The following is a 22,599-nucleotide window of genomic DNA, read 5'->3' as shown; positions in this document are numbered from 1 at the left end:
TACATATATGAAATCAGTATACTATAACCCTTTATGTGATAACAAAATTTTATGGGGTCACCAGGCCTCAAAATAACACTATTACAAATGACATAATTCCATAAAATTTTAAGCTTATTTGTACATCAGATATCTTATAGGGAGGGAACCCGATTTTCGCTATTTTTAGACAGGTAAACTTAGATGAGATAGCGACAAAGTATTCTTGTAATCATGTAAAATGATGTATGATCGTTCTCATACTAGCTTGTATAGATAATTCTAGGCCTGTTTTGAGCAAATACTATATTTGCAGATGTTGCGACTATCTGGTGTCTAGTCCCTTTAAACAAAATTCAACTTACGTATTTGCAAGACAGGTCCAAAAACGGAAGAATCCCCAACTATCGTAGAACAGTTCCATCGTCTAAACCGGAACTGGTATTGACACTCCCTGATCGCCATCTTAGCGCCACTAGCAATGGGCGGCATATGGTCATAGTACATTTTGCACATCTTCTGTTGAGCGAGTGAAAGCCCTTTGAGTTGTTGTTCACACATGGTGTTCGTCCCGACAATGTATGCATTTGGATTTTGTAAAACGTCCCAGCCCGCTCCAGACATACCCAGCGACCTGTTAAAAGAAATTAAAATCCTTTGAAATATAAGAAAATATAACTTTTTGGTCCTAAAATAGAGTATGTTTATAGAGAAAATCTTATGATAAGAGCGACTAGGTTCTCAATGCCATAAAGGACCGATTGTTCAGAAAGTTAACGATTAAAGTTCACAACGTTGTTAACGTCATCGTTCTTAACTATAAAACCGTTACTGCCTTGGAAATTTAATGGAAACATTGTTTCGGCTGTACTCGTTTTTGTTTGCACATGTATGACAGTGTGTGTATACCACCTGATATATTACGTCATAAATGCCACGTTGGAAGGCAATATTTTGCTTCAAATTAACACTTTAAACAAAGATAACTTCACTATTTCTTCACCATTTTAAATGAAACATGGCGCAGTCTACACCGCTTACAGAGCCCCGCCTTTGGTCGTATACCAGAGTTTGATTGAGACTTTAGTTCCTTAAAACACTTCGACCAACCCTTTTCACAAAACCGCCGCCTGATGAAGTACTGACAAAACATTTTTTTTGGAAACAGGTTTGTCGCAGTGTTTTGGAAACAGTTGTGTCGAAGTGTTTGAGGAATCTAATCACCTTATCAAATTCAGGTAATAAAACGAAGGCGTGGCTCTTTAAGCGACATCATCAACTATTTCACATTTTATACTGAGTTTATCCCTGTAGTTTTCATAGTAGATGTATTATCATGACCGGTTATTCATGTGTCAAACAAATGTATTGCTGCCAGCGCATGGTCAATGATGACGCCAACAATAACTCTGATGCTTTATTTTTTTAATAAATGTTCGTTTCTTCGTGTAATATTTGTTTACATCTTAAACAAATTCTGAATTGAATTAAATAGCGCTATAGAAGTACTTTTTTAAATCAAGTATATGATGTAATAAAAGAAGTTTACTTTTTATTAAAGTTGTTCGTTATAAAGTATATACTTTTATTTGAGAATTTTCTTATGAGGACGAAACCTCGTTGGCTCGAGCTCCCAGGGACCGGCGAAAATACCTCGAGCCTCGGAAAATTCGAGCCAAGCGGAAATGCTTACATATAATAAGACGAAATCGGTCCCTTAAATCTAATTCGAGCCAACAAGGAAATCGAGCTAAGCGAGTTCAAGCTAACGGGATTCGACTGCATATACTTAGCCTAACGCTGAATATGTTTTTACTAGACAGTTATTCTTATGATTCAATTATATCACAGTTTGCACTTGAAGGTAAGCGCCTCAGGTGTTATTTAAAGAATAAATATATTTGCAAACGAAGTCATATATAGATATAAATTATATTCCTAGATAATTAGCAATAAATAAAGTGTCAACAGTTTCATGTTGCCATTTATGTCAGTTGAGTCACTGTTTATAGACATCTGTGGAGAAAGAAATCCGTATAAAAAGTATCGTCTTAGTGAGAGAATTACCAAGCCATAATGTATGATTTTCTGGTTCGTATAGCTTAATGGAATTTCCAGACACTTTCGTTTTTTCTTCAGTAAGATTCTTCATTCTTCAATACTTCGGCGTTTATGTGTTTTTGCTAGACAGATATTGTTGCCATCATTGTATGCGGTTATTAACAGTCAACAGTTGGCTCCTAACCACATGTGAATTCTAAAACGTCGTCTGTGAATTTATTTCGGGCTGTTGTATTGTCAATGGTTGACATATTAGACAAATAGCTTATTTTTACTAATAATGTTTGTACATTGACTATGATTTCACAGTTTTAAATGACTTTAAAGTAGTACTTCTCCATGCAAGGGTTTGAATACTATTAACTACATTTGAATGAAATTTCTTACTATTTTGACTTAACTCTTACTGTCGAGCCCCGTTGCCTCGAATTCCCATGGACCGGTGAAATACATCGAGCCTCGAACAGTTCGAGCCATGCGGAAATCATTACATTCAGTAAAATAAAATGTTTTTACATCGAGTTCGAGCCAAAGAGTATATCGAGCCAAACGAGTTCGAGCCAAAGAGTATATCGAGCCAAACGAGTTCGAGCCAAAGAGTATATCGAGCCAAACGAGTTCGAGCCAAAGAGTATATCGAGCCAAACGAGTTCGAGCCAAAGAGTATATCGAGCCAAACGAGTTCGAGCCAAAGGGGTTTTACTGTATGTAAATGAATGGCAATGCAATAAAGTAAACCCTATCCTTTGTTTTATTTTCACAAATAATCTTTTAATGTTTTCGATTTGGTTGTGTTTGTTTTATTTCAATATTTCAGTTTTCCTTAAAGAAAATGTAAGCTGGTACATTGATATAGATTATTTAAATTACATTTTAATTATGTATCGTCAGATCTTATATCTAGGGTAATGAAATACAATAGGTTTTTCACACTGTTGTTTTTTTATTAAATGCATTTAATTTGACAAAATGCGCTTCTGTTTGAAAACGCAGACTTTTATTGTCTAACGCAGCGCAGACGATGAAAAACAATACGGTGACCAAAAAGGCAAACGCTTTATTTTGGACCGACCATATCGACAAAGGTATGCAATGCTAGACACTTCTTTGCATTTGTTTACTGCAACATAATCACTTTATAACCCAAGACATACAATTTGGGTATTAAAAAGCATTTTCGAGTGACATAAACGCTTTTACGTCTGCAGTTACCGCTCTAAATGGGGAGGGATGGGGCTTTTCGTATCTACTGTTTTATGGACGAAAAGGACGCAAAATGAAAGTGTGTATCGTTACGGCTTCAAACAAGATAATTTACATAATTCAGTTAGTCATTTGCGGCTGGGGAGCTCAACGTAGACTAGAGTGTATCATTCATCAATTGAAAAGAACGAATGAAACACAGGTTTATGACCTATGTTTGGGTACAGAGGTTTGACTCAACTTGTTGTTTATATTACGTTTGCAAATATTATAAAAATGAGAAATATTGGACGATGAGCGATGAGCGATTATGTCCACACACACGTGGACACAAAAGAATTCACACCGTTTACAAACTACGACAAATTAACCCACTCAGTAAAAAAATAAAAGGACATTTTTCATTCGTTAAGTACGTCTTTATTCACAGTTTAAAATTATCCTTCAGTTTCTACAAGAACGCGAAATATACCAGGTAGCGCCTTTAGTAATAGTGACAAACAGAAATAGTATATTTATGATAGATCTGGAGAATGCAACATAAAACAAGATTGACATTCATGTGATATTCTTCTTTTGACGGGAGTATTTACATAAACGCCACCCGGAAACTTCCGACCATACCATACAATGTTGATTTAACTCATTGACAGAGACGAACAAATCGTGACCTTAGGAAAGCATAATAACGTTTCCAAAAACACATCAGCTATGTCGGGTATTTTGTTGTTGTTTTTTTAAAGGAGAGTTATGTTCTTTGCTAATTAAATACGATTAAAAGGTCCCCGAATATTATTGCACTGCATCGGAGAAAGGGGGCTCAAATCAAATGTAACAAACTTCCGTTTGGACCTCGTCATGCTCCTGGCACCTTCCAATTACGAATGTTTAAACGTTTTTATTTTCATTAGTTAGTAATTGATACCATTTTCTTTAAGTTCGATTGTGACGAAAGCTGACAGTTTATAAAATCTCACCCGCGCCCGTTTCATGGGCATAACCCAGTATTGGTGCCCATTTTGAGTGACCATGAGGGGTAACCCATGTAGAAGATCGAACTTTTCTCACTCTAGATCAATGTAATCAGTGTTTAAACATGTTTAATCATGTGACTTTTTGTGGCAACATTTATTCACATAAACACTCTTGAAAAGTAGTCTCGAAGATCTTTCAATTAGAGATTACATAATTAGAATGTCAATAACATTCCTGGGCCTAATCTAGGACAAAAATAGTGTAACAGGGTTTCACTTTCTTTAAAACTTTCAGCAGAATTGTTAAATAAAACCAGACTGACAAGAAGAGAGAATTCTCATATTGGCACGAGAATCTCGTGCTTTCTCCAATTAATACCACCCGGAAACTTATGACGATACCCTACAAGGTTGGTTTGACTGTTTGACAGAGTCACAGACTGACACAGATTAACCCCGCTATTTGTTTAACCCGTGCATTTAAGACGATACTTATCAGCCGAGAAGATTTTCTATTATCCGGGCGGATTTTGAGAGCACATTGTGCCTAATACGTCAAATCCACTCGAAGATTATTTTGATTGGATTTTGACATTTTTGAAAGTCAGAATTTAAACAAGTTTGCGATACATCAATATTTGCTGTGTGCAGTAGTAGATGGGTAATGGGGTAACGTTTTCATCGTTTGTTTGTTTTGCAATACGACCCCTTCTACATTTTAATTGCGAAATGTATTATCACCGTTTAATACCATTTATATTATTGTCGTTAGTTCACCCCATGGGGCTTAGACTAAGTGACAAGTTCTTAAATTGGAATATTGTTCAACAACAATACATGACTTCTTTATAGCAAATTAATTTACAATAAGGCAGCGCTTATCAGCAACGAATCTTGAAACTTTAAAAGCCACAGATATACTATTAGCTCTTGAAGTTGTAAACTATGTGAGATACGAATGGAGAATCAAGATATAAGACCATACTGAACAGGTCATAGATTGATTTATTTAGACATTTAATGGCCGGAGCGTGTTAAGGTTCGTCTTCAATTAGGTTATGTTATTAAAACAGCGAGAGGTTGGCATTTTAAAACTACTTTTAAAACTCACAAACCAATATCGTGTTCATAAATAATAATGTCTTCTCGAGTTTTTACATTTGCATTTTTCTAGATACTAGAAGATGGAATGTTGATGGCGGAGATAAAAACCTTTCATACCTATTCCTGCATATCAACGATAATAATTCGATCTTCATATCACCTATTCATCATTTGAACATCGTAGAGGGTGTGATACCCCTCCCCGACCCCCTTAATTCAAAATTGCATTATTATTTATATCCAAACCAGGGGACCCAAATAGTATATGTATCATTTTATAGACTGCGTACTTATTTCTGCCCTTTTTCGTTTGTGCGTACACCCTATCTCCCTCTTGCGCACCGAACCTCCAAATTAAAACATCTTGAATTAAATGCTTACCACAATACAGGTGCCCGGTCTCACCCTTAAGGTCAAGGACGAAGCTTACCAAAACACATTTTGCTTTTATCAACATAAAACATTTGTATCAAAACGTATGCCATAATTGAAGTGTTTCTAAATTTAAAACTTGATGCTTGCGTTTATGTGTTTTTGCTAGACAGATATTGTTGCCATCATTGTATGCGGTTATTAACAGTCAACAGTTGGCTCCTAACCACATGTGAATTCTAAAACGTCGTCTGTGAATTTATTTCGGGCTGTTGTATTGTCAATGGTTGACATATTAGACAAATAGCTTATTTTTACTAATAATGTTTGTACATTGACTATGATTTCACAGTTTTAAATGACTTTAAAGTAGTACTTCTCCATGCAAGGGTTTGAATACTATTAACTACATTTGAATGAAATTTCTTACTATTTTGACTTAACTCTTACTGTCGAGCCCCGTTGCCTCGAATTCCCATGGACCGGTGAAATACATCGAGCCTCGAACAGTTCGAGCCATGCGGAAATCATTACATTCAGTAAAATAAAATGTTTTTACATCGAGTTCGAGCCAAAGAGTATATCGAGCCAAACGAGTTCGAGCCAAAGAGTATATCGAGCCAAACGAGTTCGAGCCAAAGAGTATATCGAGCCAAACGAGTTCGAGCCAAAGAGTATATCGAGCCAAACGAGTTCGAGCCAAAGAGTATATCGAGCCAAACGAGTTCGAGCCAAAGGGGTTTTACTGTATGTAAATGAATGGCAATGCAATAAAGTAAACCCTATCCTTTGTTTTATTTTCACAAATAATCTTTTAATGTTTTCGATTTGGTTGTGTTTGTTTTATTTCAATATTTCAGTTTTCCTTAAAGAAAATGTAAGCTGGTACATTGATATAGATTATTTAAATTACATTTTAATTATGTATCGTCAGATCTTATATCTAGGGTAATGAAATACAATAGGTTTTTCACACTGTTGTTTTTTTATTAAATGCATTTAATTTGACAAAATGCGCTTCTGTTTGAAAACGCAGACTTTTATTGTCTAACGCAGCGCAGACGATGAAAAACAATACGGTGACCAAAAAGGCAAACGCTTTATTTTGGACCGACCATATCGACAAAGGTATGCAATGCTAGACACTTCTTTGCATTTGTTTACTGCAACATAATCACTTTATAACCCAAGACATACAATTTGGGTATTAAAAAGCATTTTCGAGTGACATAAACGCTTTTACGTCTGCAGTTACCGCTCTAAATGGGGAGGGATGGGGCTTTTCGTATCTACTGTTTTATGGACGAAAAGGACGCAAAATGAAAGTGTGTATCGTTACGGCTTCAAACAAGATAATTTACATAATTCAGTTAGTCATTTGCGGCTGGGGAGCTCAACGTAGACTAGAGTGTATCATTCATCAATTGAAAAGAACGAATGAAACACAGGTTTATGACCTATGTTTGGGTACAGAGGTTTGACTCAACTTGTTGTTTATATTACGTTTGCAAATATTATAAAAATGAGAAATATTGGACGATGAGCGATGAGCGATTATGTCCACACACACGTGGACACAAAAGAATTCACACCGTTTACAAACTACGACAAATTAACCCACTCAGTAAAAAAATAAAAGGACATTTTTCATTCGTTAAGTACGTCTTTATTCACAGTTTAAAATTATCCTTCAGTTTCTACAAGAACGCGAAATATACCAGGTAGCGCCTTTAGTAATAGTGACAAACAGAAATAGTATATTTATGATAGATCTGGAGAATGCAACATAAAACAAGATTGACATTCATGTGATATTCTTCTTTTGACGGGAGTATTTACATAAACGCCACCCGGAAACTTCCGACCATACCATACAATGTTGATTTAACTCATTGACAGAGACGAACAAATCGTGACCTTAGGAAAGCATAATAACGTTTCCAAAAACACATCAGCTATGTCGGGTATTTTGTTGTTGTTTTTTTAAAGGAGAGTTATGTTCTTTGCTAATTAAATACGATTAAAAGGTCCCCGAATATTATTGCACTGCATCGGAGAAAGGGGGCTCAAATCAAATGTAACAAACTTCCGTTTGGACCTCGTCATGCTCCTGGCACCTTCCAATTACGAATGTTTAAACGTTTTTATTTTCATTAGTTAGTAATTGATACCATTTTCTTTAAGTTCGATTGTGACGAAAGCTGACAGTTTATAAAATCTCACCCGCGCCCGTTTCATGGGCATAACCCAGTATTGGTGCCCATTTTGAGTGACCATGAGGGGTAACCCATGTAGAAGATCGAACTTTTCTCACTCTAGATCAATGTAATCAGTGTTTAAACATGTTTAATCATGTGACTTTTTGTGGCAACATTTATTCACATAAACACTCTTGAAAAGTAGTCTCGAAGATCTTTCAATTAGAGATTACATAATTAGAATGTCAATAACATTCCTGGGCCTAATCTAGGACAAAAATAGTGTAACAGGGTTTCACTTTCTTTAAAACTTTCAGCAGAATTGTTAAATAAAACCAGACTGACAAGAAGAGAGAATTCTCATATTGGCACGAGAATCTCGTGCTTTCTCCAATTAATACCACCCGGAAACTTATGACGATACCCTACAAGGTTGGTTTGACTGTTTGACAGAGTCACAGACTGACACAGATTAACCCCGCTATTTGTTTAACCCGTGCATTTAAGACGATACTTATCAGCCGAGAAGATTTTCTATTATCCGGGCGGATTTTGAGAGCACATTGTGCCTAATACGTCAAATCCACTCGAAGATTATTTTGATTGGATTTTGACATTTTTGAAAGTCAGAATTTAAACAAGTTTGCGATACATCAATATTTGCTGTGTGCAGTAGTAGATGGGTAATGGGGTAACGTTTTCATCGTTTGTTTGTTTTGCAATACGACCCCTTCTACATTTTAATTGCGAAATGTATTATCACCGTTTAATACCATTTATATTATTGTCGTTAGTTCACCCCATGGGGCTTAGACTAAGTGACAAGTTCTTAAATTGGAATATTGTTCAACAACAATACATGACTTCTTTATAGCAAATTAATTTACAATAAGGCAGCGCTTATCAGCAACGAATCTTGAAACTTTAAAAGCCACAGATATACTATTAGCTCTTGAAGTTGTAAACTATGTGAGATACGAATGGAGAATCAAGATATAAGACCATACTGAACAGGTCATAGATTGATTTATTTAGACATTTAATGGCCGGAGCGTGTTAAGGTTCGTCTTCAATTAGGTTATGTTATTAAAACAGCGAGAGGTTGGCATTTTAAAACTACTTTTAAAACTCACAAACCAATATCGTGTTCATAAATAATAATGTCTTCTCGAGTTTTTACATTTGCATTTTTCTAGATACTAGAAGATGGAATGTTGATGGCGGAGATAAAAACCTTTCATACCTATTCCTGCATATCAACGATAATAATTCGATCTTCATATCACCTATTCATCATTTGAACATCGTAGAGGGTGTGATACCCCTCCCCGACCCCCTTAATTCAAAATTGCATTATTATTTATATCCAAACCAGGGGACCCAAATAGTATATGTATCATTTTATAGACTGCGTACTTATTTCTGCCCTTTTTCGTTTGTGCGTACACCCTATCTCCCTCTTGCGCACCGAACCTCCAAATTAAAACATCTTGAATTAAATGCTTACCACAATACAGGTGCCCGGTCTCACCCTTAAGGTCAAGGACGAAGCTTACCAAAACACATTTTGCTTTTATCAACATAAAACATTTGTATCAAAACGTATGCCATAATTGAAGTGTTTCTAAATTTAAAACTTGATGCTCAGCTGTGAATACAACTGAAGGCCAATCGAGTCCGTGTTAAAGGTAGAAGTAGTTACTGGTGTCAATTATGGACGCCTCTGGTGAGGCTCGAGCCCGGTGATTCAGCGAGCCCGAAGTAAACCGAAAACTTCGTGTTATTCGTCGGAAGAATAAATCTCGGGAATGGGTAGAGCGTTATGAAGAGTGCCTTAGAAATGGACGATAGGTTTTCACTACAGATATTGCTTTGGTATATCTGTCATCCCATTTCTAAGCTAGCCGTTCATCCTGATAACCCTTCCGGTAAATCAAACGACGTCGGCGTCATTACTACCCAAATGTGTGCTATGTTCTGCTATCAGTAGGAGACAAATGAGGAAATGTAGGTGATGGACGGTGATTAAACGCTTGCCGGGTTGCAGCGTCCATAAACCATGGACTATCGACACATCTCCAATAGCCGCTGGCCGAAATTGGTTACTGTAAATGACCGCGCGTTTGGATGCCGCTAGAGCAGATTTTCGTGGCAATTGGTTGCTACAGACGCTCGTTTATTGCTGTCTTATTAAAAGTACAGTCGAAACGCGTATAAAAAATAATAAATATACATATTTTTCAGAAAACAGCTGAGGTTTTCATAATAAACTACATGCATTAGCATTGAAAGTAGTAACAGCACATACACTTTATGAATTAAACATTGGCCCTTGCAAGTGCACCATTGCAAGCGCAAAACTCATTCAATGCGCATTAAAACAGCCCTTTCTGACCCAGCACCCTGCCCATGGAGCACTTATGCAATATAAAGCAAATGTATATTAGTATGTTTCAAATACTGCTATAAGTGTTATTTATGTTGTTTGGATTGGGTTTTTTTGTCTGATAATACTTTTGTGGCAGTGATTTTTTGCGTTGTTTTTATGTTTAATTAGAGTTCGGCCAAATTCCCTGACGCAATAATGATTCATTATTTACAATCAATATCAGAACATGATTTGAAAATTAGTTGATGCGTGCAGAATCGGTTATATTGGTAAATTGTTATGTTATTAATAAAACATAAATCATGCTCGCTATATGATCTGGTTGTACGGCTGTTACGTGTAATAATACGTCTGAAGCGTCTCGGAACGAAAACCTAGAAGGCTTGCACAATATACCATTGCAGTGTGTGGAATATGAGATCTGATTGACAGAACACCTGTTAATTGTTGAAAAAAAACAGGTTCGACCTGCAGACAGACTTAGAAGTATTTAGGAATGCCGCTGCATAGCAAATTACGACTAGTTTTTGTTGTATTTTTATACGTTTGTTAAGTGTATAAAAGTGCCTTTTACTTTATAAAAGTACTTTATAATATATAACACTTTTTTTCTTCTTGTTGTAATAAAAAAGCACCCTTCATCTTTATATTACTGTAATAGATAACAATTTTCTAATAATTGTTATAAATATTTGTTTTCTTATAACTGTAATAACTAACTTTTTTTCTTACAACTGTAATAAATAACTTTTTTTTCTTACAACCTAAATAAATAAATATTTTCTTTTCACTGTAATAAATAACAACAAAAAATATAATAGTACAGATAATATGGAAACGAATTAAACTCCTTTCCCTATGCCAGGCTACCTTACGCTTATCATTAGCTCATTAAAATGTACGAAAACTATGATTTAGTACGCCAAGCATGCGTTTGGGTTAGAAGGCGAAATAGATTGTAAAACAAGTGACAAGTCGTTGTCAAAGTGTAGTTCTCCGTTGATCAAAATCGTCGCGGGTTGTCTTTTAAAAACATTAACCTTTGCCTCGTTTGTAATGCAAGAGTATTGATCAAGCGCTCGACAAGTAATCACTCGTAAAAAGGCATACGGACCTCCTTTTGTAAGGTTTTGTTTCGTAAAAAAGACACCGACGCGCGAGAGATAAACCGGTGTCAAGGCAGGTACATCCCTATCGAAAAAATCTCTATTGTGGAATTCGCGATTGTAAATGGAAAGACGTACTAATTGATTATCAATCATTTTTTTGTGTGATTAGTAAAAATACGTCTACGATTTTTCATTGACAAATTTGAGACCCCCTTGTAATTTTTATACATAAATTTTAAAACTTAATTTCGCCAATAATGACACAAAGGGAATGCTAATATCTTCTTTTAATGAACATTCATATTCTACATTAAAGCTGCATTCTCACAGATTGACCATTTTGACAACTTTTTAAAAAAAAAATTGTCATTGAATTAGCCCATTATTGCGTAAATGTCTCGAAAACAGCAATATAAGACTGCTGAAAACAGATCAGATCACATTTTCCATATTTATATTGAAATATGTGATAAAAGACTGCTGACAAAAAAGCAGATCGCAGTTGTTTATATGCACGTTATAAAATTAATGTTTTGTGGCTTAAAGGGTTACAAACGCTTTAATAGAAATGAGTTGTTCGGCAGATTTCCAATCATTTGAGTTCTGGTCTATTGTGAGTTATCTTATATTACTGAATTAAAGGCATTGATGTCAAAAACAGCTGATTCGGAGACAAAAAAAAAGAATGGATAAACAAAACTGTCAATCTGTGAGAGTTCAGCTTGAAATATGAGCACTCTATGTGTCAAACATACAGTTTGACAGTTAATTAAAACATTTGCCTTCATTAGAATTTGCAATTTCATGTCTATGACTTTTGTTTAAGCCCGATATATAGTATCGTTATAAGAAAATATATTTTTTGACCCAAGAACGAGTTTTGCTGTAAGGCCAAAAAGTGGTTTGGTTCGTGTAACATCCCTTTCAAAAACATGTAGGGTAGGGCCTAAAAAAATTGTTTGGTTAGGGTTACATCCTTTTCAGAAATAGGTAGGGTAGGTAGGCTTTTTATTTTTTTTATTTTTTTTTTATTAGGCTTTATTTAAGAATGTCATTTTCATCATTGGAGAATGGTCTTAAAGTTATCTTCTGTATAAGCATTTAAGGTTTAAACTACATATTGAAAAGCAATTTAAAAAAAAAAAAAAAAAATTTTTTTTCCTTAGTTTTTCATATTTTTTTCTCAAACTGACTATAAAAAACGGTAGGGTCGGCGCCTATTCCGTAGGTAGGGTCGGGTAACCCGAACCAAATGTATTTTTTGTAGGCCTAGGTAGGTTTTTTATTACGCTTTATGGAGGAACGCTATTGTTGACATTTGTGAATGGCGTTTAAGATTTCTTCTGTATAAGGCTTTAAAGGTTTTGAACTACATATCAAACACACTGTTCTTTATTCATTTTATTTTTTTTTACCAACGGACTTTATAACACGGTAGGGTCGGCGCCTATTTCGTAGGTAGGGGTCGGATTACCCGACCCCGAACCCAAAGTATTTTAGGCCTAACACTAAATATGAAAAATCTATAGTTTGACAGATGAGATTTAAATTTTCGTCACTCATCTCAAGACTAGCTTTATTCAGTGCGTGTATACCACGTGATAAATTGCGTCATAAATGCTACGTCGGACGGCAATATTTTGATTTGAAAAAGACTTTAAACAAAGATTTCTTCGCTATTTCTTCACCATTTTAAATGAAACACAGCGCAGTCTACGCCGCTTAAGGAGCCCTGCCTTCGGTCTTTTACCAGAGTTTGATTGAGAGATTAGTTTCTTAAAACACATCGACAAACCTTTTCACAATACGGCCGTCTGATGGAGCACTGTCAAAAACAAATGCGGGGCTCTTTAAGTGGCATAGACTGCCCTTTGTTTTATTTAAAATGGTGTTGTAAAAGAAAAGTTATCTTTGATTTAAGTCTTCATTTTAAGCAAAATGTTGCCTTCCGACGTAGCATTTATGACGTATTTTTTCACGTGGTATACACACACTGTTTATTTGTACAGCCAAATAACTCCCTAAGACAATCATGTACTTAAAGGTTGCTTCGTGCTTCGATTAATATATTTTCGCAATGACGGTTTAAAGGGATTCACTGAAGGTCTTTATGATGGCAACGATTTTTTTTAATTTGTTGAAATTCTGATTATCTAACTTACTTTTATGAACAAACAACCATCAGAAACTTGTAGATATACTCATTTGAACAGAAATTTGAAAATTCAAACCAAAATACAATTAAACAAGACCTTAAAAAGAATATCTGAAGTTAGGGCAACGGTCTAAAAAATAATAAGTAGTTTTAGAAAGGGACAAAGTTATGGTTTTTTAAGGTCTAGTCAAAAAGTTGCGAATGCTTAATATGATATTTTGATATTTTGTGATGTAAATGATTAAACATCTGTGTTTTTAATTTAATTGTCATGAACACAAATGGGCAACAACTTAAATCGAATTTTATGTTGATTACTGTTTCTCCGAAATTAACATAAAAAGTAAACTTTTTAGGGAGGGCGCGCGCCGGGTGCGCCCCCACTCCTACCCGCCAGGAAACCACACGTTAGAGAAGGAAAACTGCAAACTCTGACAACATTTTTTGTATTGTCAATCAACCTACTAGAGTTTACTAAATAAATGCTGTCCCGGCTCTTAAAATACTTTAAGTTAATGCTTAGCTAAGCTTATCTTTGCTTAGGCGCGCACGGGTTGTTTTGCATGCGTGATTTCAAATCGCCAGAAACAAAGTTCTACATAACTGAAAAAGTACTTATGTTTGTCAAGGGTCTTTCGGGTCGATGCCCTGTTCCCCAGGTACATCATTTCAGAACTTCAATGGTTTGTGAAACAAGTAATCAAGAGTTTGAGTTATGGCGTTGTCTGGTGCTCTCAACGACCCATCAGGACTTAACTTCATTCTATTAAACAGTGTGTGTATTTATCACGTGGTATACACACACTGTTAAAGCATACTCGTGGTTCTAATAAATGTTTTTTTCTAGTTTCAGGTCTCCAGCAGATTCATAGCAATATGGTAGAACACATGCTGCATACAATATACCATAATGCAACGTTTATGACTTAAGAGTCCTACAGGAGGGAGCGCACGTCCTGAGTGGCGTCCACATGTGTCCCCACCCCTCGTATGTTCCTTCATCTTCCTGCAGGTATCCATGCATGTACTAGAATGTATCAACTTTATTTGCCATTAATTATCATAAATAAATATCGCTGGTTGGGTCAACATACCAATGGGTGTAATCCCCATCCCCATTCGTGATAATCCTACTACGTTGTCTACCAAAATCTTGCGTAACAAATACAATTTAACTATAGAGAGTTTGCGTACCGGATCATGCCTATTTTTAACATACCGCGTACCACCCACGTAAGTATCGAGTACGCCAAAAACGCCCCTGAATACCGCGTACTTAACACTATGGGGGCTCAAGTTTGCCTTCTCATTCAAAGGAAAGAACCATAATTCTAGTAATGTACATGCAGTGCACTCAATACATGCTTAAAGTACAATATTACACTCTTCAAAAAAAACTGGTTTTAGTTGAGTGTTGTTTTTTTCGTTTTCATTTAAAAGTATTCGATTATAGCAAATGTTTAGTGTTCAACATAATATTTTGTTCAATGAGAATGCAGTTTTTCTCAAGTTTTTCAATACATTTATTTCAGTAAATCAGCAGGCAGTCGTTATTGATTTTAATCAGGTGAAGCGGTAGTCGCATCAAACCATTTATTTGTGTAAATATACACTAACAATATCAAAGCATTACTACAAACTTAAACTGTTTGGATTCTAGAATTAACGATTTTCAACAAAACGTCCATGTAACTCTTTAAATGGATTCTCTCAGTCACTAGAAAAGATTAAAAAATATCTGTCTGAAGTCTTCGCCAGACTGTGAAAGAGAAAGGAAGTCAAAATCATCAAATATTTAATCAAATTGGAATTAGTTACACAAGTTGATGGCTAATTGATATTTTCCGAGACAGCCGACAGGGAGAAATGCCAATAAACCAATAAGTGGAACTGACTGTAGCTCTTCTTGGTGGAGATTCTGCTGTGTCACGTGATTTCTGAATGATTGTTCTGTTTTGTGACACACTATTCATTACAGTTTGTTTTGGTTCTGTAATTTGATTTGTTTAGCTACTAGCATGAACATGGATTGTGTTCCAAGTTAAATCTTAATGCCTGACAATGATTGTACCTTTTTGTGACAAACTATTCGATTTACTTTGTATTAGTATATATGTAGCTTACATGTATACATTTTTATCTCATTGCTAGGCATGTTATTCTATTTAAGCTATCGTTTGTTGTGTTTGTTTCGTGTTTTTAGTATTTTTTCTTTAACGATGTATGAAAAGGATGCAGAGAAAATGGAAATTGCGCATCGAGTTCTTTGTTGTATTTTAAATAAACTGGATTGGGTCGACATCAGCGACATACCATTTACAATTTGGTTGTATTAATTAGGTTCGGTTGAGTTGAGTTGAACATGTATTCTGTACTACATCATATAAAGAGTTTAGATGGAAATAAACCGTAAATAAACTATATAGAAGTCTCCTTTTCACGCAAATTCTTCCTGAAGTAAAACTTAAAACATTAAAAACGTTTCAGTTTTAATTCAATAATTATCATCAGTTTTAAGATGCCTAATTTCTTTCAAACTCGAAGAGGAGTCTGGAAATTCTCTTTGGAAAATAAAAAAATCATGTAAACAGAACAGCAATTTACAGCTCAAAATAAATCTCCGCTTGTATATTTAAAAAATTCACAAGGAATAAAAGTATCATCACTCAGAAAAACTGATAGTATATAATTTATACCTCTGGGTTCTGAAGAATTATACTCCATCTAACAATTTGTATTCAAGATTGCAAATGCAGACGGGAAAATACTCTAAAACAACTATAAAATCAGCAGTTTTAGAAAGAAAATTATGCGCGCATCACCTGTCGAAGCATACGAATGCATGCATATATTTAGGTTTCTAGTTATTGTAAGAATATCAAAATGTTTTACAGCCCATAACCCAAATTGCAGAAATAGTTACATTGTAGTTTCTCGACATTTTTGTACGCTGTTAAAGGGACGATCATTCATTTTTTGTAAAGCCATACATTGAATTAAACACTTTTTTAGTTCGTGTGAAATTGAAACACAATGTTTGTTACAATAATGTAATATCACCAAGGGTTCAAATAAGAATTATATTGTTTTTAAGTCCATAACTTTATAAGAAAATGATTAAGTTTGCTTAAAAGCGTGAGTTACACTATAATTGCAAAATGCATTATTTCAAGCATGGATTTACAAAATTATGTTCAAAACTACAAGCTGATGCTGGGTGTTTGGTCATAAAAGTAAGTAAAATAACTCAAGTTTAACAGATTAAAAAATAAGTAGTTTCCATCATTAAATCCGCGAGTGAGCGGCTTTAAAACAGCTCACTTCAGCATCTTGATAGAATCGTTGGAAATGTGCGCTAGTTTGCAATTTTATTGTAGCTTGAGGCTGTAGATAGTTTGCAGTTAAATCGACATAAATCGGCATAAATCGTTTTCTTGGGATAATAAAGAAATCGCATGTGTTCTCGAGTATATTTTATATTTATACTGTAAACTTCTCTGGCTTTTAGATCTTAGATATTTTTCTGTATAAGATTATGTTTCTCAAAGAAAATGTTTATTTCTAGAAAAAAATGCACGGATGGTTTTGTGTATTTATTATTTCTGATTTTGCGACATTTATACAGTATATTTCTGGCGGATGACTCACGGTCCCCTACCCTCTCGAGTATCTTTCTGGCGGGTGACTCACGGGTACCCCCCCTCCCCCCACCCCCACGACCCCACAAACAAACTATGAAAACCCGAAACTTAGTCTAAGCATGTTTATCATAATGTATCATTGTAGAATTCCATCAAGCATAAAAGTTCACGCAATAAAACATTCACATCATTAGCTATCATATCCTATAGTGTGTGTGAATTCATCATTTCGCTATTGTATCTACGTAAACATAACTTATTATAATAATAAAACCTTACGCACTCTAATTTCCTATCTTTCCCCTCTCAATATATTGCTATTTTTTGTTTCTATGAAATTGAACAGGTAGAGAAAGCCGTTTTTAAGGAGAGTTAATTAAATGCTGTATTATAAAACTACATTAACTAGCCATGTGTGGTAAATGTGTTTTCTCTACCAAAATACGTGCTAGAATTTTTCGTTGTCAAATCCATCTTAATTCTTTAAAAACATTTAAAGTGTTAGCGGCTTAGAACAAGGGGTGGCGGGCTTATGTATTATCTTAAATCTTATTAAAGGAAGTTTTGTCATTTTAAACGGTGCGTTAAAGCAAAAGATATGATAGCACATGATTCTATTATTTGAATGTAAGAAGGGATTTCTAGTTGAGTTTTGTCGAGTTTGAGTTGAACTAATGTAATATGTATAGTTTTATTCATGTTGAATGATTAAATCAAAACAACATAACGAAATTAAGTCGTTACTGTTAACGTTTAAAAACTGTTTCAATTAATTCAATTTAATTAAGGAATGTATCAACTAAGCTTTGTAAACCGTATATAAAATTATATACTCGTAATTTCAAACATATTCAGGCTTAAAATTATGTATAGAAAACATGTATCTATAAATTTTATATGACTAAAATATATAATAAAATAAAATAAATGACTTACCACCAAATGCCATTAAATCCAGCACTTTGTCCACAGTAAATCCACAAAACCGTCAATTTTAAAAATAAATTCCACGACAATGTAGAACCAGCCATTTTGGCACACAAGTTTTTAAAAAAAAATAAGAACACAAGAAATTAATAAATATTCCAAAATCACTAAAATTCACCTAATTCCAATATGCAGTCTTTGTGAACTATGTGCTAGTCACATTTGTATTTTTAGTTCTTTTTTTCTTCAAAAATGTCAATTTCACTGTAAAATCATTCACGTTTAATGTATATATGTTTTCTTAATGTAGACTAATTCCAACTGTGGTAAACGTTCACTTTCTATAACAATGTTTGCTTCCGAATCGAACGTCTTTAACACCTGGAAACAAACAAAATTTGTAACTCCAAACTTCAAAATAATATCAGTTTACAAGAAAATACTATATTTCTTCCCCTATATACAATTCTCGAAGCAAGCATATATTGTTAAACGTTTTTAGTTCACCCTTATTTTCCTCTCGAAATTGACAATCCGCCTGCTATGATAATTTCAAACTATGCAGACACGAAAATGCAATTTTCCAACCAGCAAGCTATGTTACAAAATAATTTCACACAAAAAATATCTCTTTATGAACATAGCAGATCACTTTTAGTAACTCACTCACAAGTTTACAATGCAAACTGAGTAAACAGCAGGGTGATTGATTATGGTTAAACAGGGGAGGTAAATGTAACAGCCTATCGTTGATAGGTTAAAATATATTTGATGGGTGGTTAGTGGAAGTCAGAAGACGCGTTTAATATAAAGATTTTATGTAGCTCAGCTATGAATGGAAGTTATTAAAGCCCGTATATTTCAAATAGGAAAAACGTAAAGGTCCCTTGGTTTTATTTGTAGTCACTCGAATGATTCTGAATAGATTATATTTTCGTTTTATTAGGCTATTCATGGATGCTCATTTTTGAGCAAAGTTGAAAGAAGTTAAGATGTTTGGTATTGAAAAAGAACACGATCTTTATTATGCGTTAAATACAAAATGTTGTTTGAAAGACGGAAAAATACGAAAATGTATGACATCTTTCACGTACCTTAGTTCACCATGTGTATAAAAAATAAAATATTTAAAATCCAGAGAGAAAATTTAATGCACGTATATACGTAAGTTTTACCAAAACACAAACTATCCAGAGGATAGACGCTTCACTAACACTAATAGCTTGATTCTGTTCCCAAAAGCTACTTTCTAAATGATGGTGTTATAAGATAATGATTTGAAAATTATGAATAGGCTAATTAGGGAAGTGAAACCTGCATTAAAAAGCCCTATGTCAAAACATAGATAATATCTTTTACAGGTGTCAAATGGTTGTTAGAATACTTTTGAAAACATGAATGTATATCTTTAATCTCGAATATCTGACTTCCCTTTCTGATAATGTTTGTGTATTAAATGCTAGACAAACATCGAGCATTTAAAAAAGGTTCAAATATTTGTTTATATTTTCGTTTATTTCTTTGATCAGTTAGGTGAAAACATTAACTTAAATGTTTAAGTGCACGCGATTATAACAAATCTGCGTACAAAACATGCTTGTGTATAGACCATGTTATTTATTTACATCAAAGACTTAAAAATGACAAAACATACACCTTTAAAAATAATATATATCTAATTGAATTAATACTCTTATTGATAAAGTAATAATCCATTTAATTTATAAACACACTTTACCTTAGATGTTTAAGCGCACATTTTAATTAAGAATATTTTTTGTCTTAACGCACAAGGTCCAAACGAGAATTCTTAGTAGTGCTTGATAAAACCTGAGTCAATAAAATCCATAACCATATTTATTTCATTCACTTTCTCATCATTCAAGATCAAAACTTCTCTGGTCAATCACTCATAAAAACCACCCAAAAGTCCATCTTCTGTCCGTGAAAATCACCACCGCTGTAAAAGAACTTATTAATATTTTCCGAGTAGCGAAATGTCCAATAAAGTTGTTCACTTTAAGAGCGATGCTTTTAACGCGAGTCAGGCAAGCCGTTCACCCGTTTTCAAGCCGGAATATTAAAATATTTTATGTTGATTCTGGTGTTACTGAGCGGTCAGCCCTTATGAAAAACATGACCCTAGGCTTTTCACCTTCACAAATTAGAACATGTACCCTGTCAGTGCGTTTTAAACACCCGTTTTTATCAACTTCATCAGAATTTCATTTGTGCGCGTATAAATGCTACCAGTGACAAAATTATGATTATAAAAATCTAGTAAAAGATCGCAGATCAGATAAGATATATTCAATTTCATGTCGCATTCAAAGATCTTTGCGAGTGACAACACTTTGTAATTAAACCATTTATAAGAGATTACTAGTTTTGCGTTTATACAAACATGCAACATACTTAAATCCGCTCGTCGTTATTATGATACATAATTGAAAATTGATAAACTTTAAAATATAAATATGATATAGCTAAAATAGAAGGAAACATGAAAAATCCATTCTTGTATTCAACAATTGAATATTTGCGGTTTTTGTATGTGACAATGGTCTGTTTAATATTAGCTATCTTCAATTGAATACAATTGGTTAAATAGCAATTCACTAAGTCATACTTAGTGTTTATTTTTTGGTTTTCTAAATGAGTGAGTCGACAGGCCCGGCGCAGCCGTGCACCGGTTTATCGTTCGAAGACCAGATGTGAATGCTAACAACTCGCTTAACCAATTAATGATTAAATGGTAATTTAGCGATTATTGTCGTTGCTAGAGAACTTGTTGCTTGTTATCTTCTAAATATTTGATTGCCAGAGTTCTTCCTAATTTATAAATGTGAACCTGTCCCGTGATCCCACCTAAAAGCGCCCAAGTTTATTTATTTTGTTATTTCAATACATGGGGAAAAGATGAAATACGCCCAAAATGCACCATTTCGTACTAGAGTACCCCCCCCCCCTAGGCATTTCTTTAAAACCAAATAAATGTAGGTTTAAAAGGAGGGGCGCAAGTCAAAAGATAACGCCCCTAAGTTACGCCCCCTCTAGTGATACATCCCTGATCCGCCCCTGTTTAAGTAGAGTTTTTTTCAACGAAGAAACTCGTAAACCAATGTTCTCTTTAAGACCTTCTTATATAATAAGCCCCTGTATATAATTCACGTGTTTAAATGGATTTTTAAAGCGCTTTATCAAATATCAAATATGACTATTTTATAATACTGATACTATAACATTAACAGTTATATCATATATTACAATGTTGATTTGTATTACTTACAAACGAATCAAAACAAATCTTTTTCCACTAGCACAACAATCACCATGATATAACTAAACTCCATAAATAAACTCAAACCTCCAATGGAGTTAACATTTATACTCTTTGTTGTATGATAAAAAGATATTTAAAAACAATGATTTCATCTAATATTTCTATAAAAATAGTTTCTCCTATGAATCACACATTTCTTTCCAACAATTACCTCGCTTTATGTTCTTTTTGTACAAGTGGTTCCAACTCATTTCAGTTACGAGGGGGTAATAGTAACTAAAGTCATAAAATACACATGGTTAAAGTCGTTTTGTGATTTTCACAACACAATAAAATCGCCATTCCCTAACAAATGAACGAAATGAATATAAACGCTTTTCAAATGACTGGTATTTTATGGTAATATGGGGAAAATAAAAACGTATTTGCTTGCATTTATTTGGTTTAGTATCAGCCATATTACCTTATATTAACAAACAATATTTTTTTTAATTACAGAACATGTGTTGAATAACCTGTTAACTGCTTTCTTAAAGTACTTACTGCTGAGAAAAGTCCATTTTCATATCGTTTGATTTATCGTTTTGACAGTAGCTCATATATTCGTCATAAACAATCGTGTTGGTAGCATGCCACTGTATTATACTTATCGTAACTTTAAGACAATGGACCGATTGTTCAGAACATTGTTAAAGTTTACAACGTTGTGAACGTCATCGTTGTTAACTTTCATTTTTTTTTATGTCGTACTCAGCAGGACCAATAACCCTACTCCCAGGTGGTATTTGGGACCAATAACCCTACTCCCAGGATGTATTAAGGACCAATAACCCTACTCCCAGGTGGTATTTGGGACCAATAACCCTACTCCCAGGGGTATTTGGGACCAATAACCCTACTCCCAGGGGGTATTTGGGACCAATAACCCTACTCCCAGTGGGTATTTGGGACCAATAACCCAACTCCCAGGGGGTATTTAGGACCAATAACCCTACTCCCAGGTGGTGTTTTGGACCAATAACCCTACTCCTGTATTTGGGACCAATAACCCTACTCCCAGGGGATATTTGGAACCAGTAACCCTACTCCCAGGGGGTATTTAGGACTAATAACCATACTCCAAAGTAGTATTTGGGACCAATGACCCTACTCCCAGGTGGTATTTGGGACCAATAACCCTACTCCCAGGTGGTATTTGGGACCA

At 34.5% G+C, this 22,599-nt stretch overlaps 1 protein-coding gene across 2 annotated transcripts in view; it reads right to left on the bottom strand.

Annotated features, from left to right (window-relative positions):
- Nucleotides 1-20,330, bottom strand: part of LOC128216671 (protein Wnt-5a-like) — a 55,435-nt gene extending 35,105 nt beyond the window's left edge. Inside the window, exons 1-3 of one of the 2 annotated variants that reach the window (XM_052923296.1) lie at nucleotides 19,851-20,330; nucleotides 18,122-18,493; nucleotides 345-613 (exon numbers count right to left, since the gene is read on the bottom strand). In XM_052923296.1, the coding sequence (XP_052779256.1) occupies nucleotides 345-613; nucleotides 18,122-18,216 (364 nt within the window). In that variant the 5' untranslated portion in view covers nucleotides 18,217-18,493; nucleotides 19,851-20,330. Of the gene's footprint in view, nucleotides 1-344; nucleotides 614-18,121; nucleotides 18,791-19,850 lie in introns of those variants that run through there. The other variant, XM_052923295.1, reaches the window with a different exon arrangement.
- Nucleotides 20,331-22,599: the final 2,269 nt, after the last annotated feature.

This window comes from Mya arenaria, chromosome 14, assembly GCF_026914265.1.
Source record: "Mya arenaria isolate MELC-2E11 chromosome 14, ASM2691426v1".
NCBI lineage: Eukaryota > Metazoa > Mollusca > Bivalvia > Myida > Myidae > Mya > Mya arenaria.
This window is presented reverse-complemented; position numbering and strand designations above follow the sequence as displayed.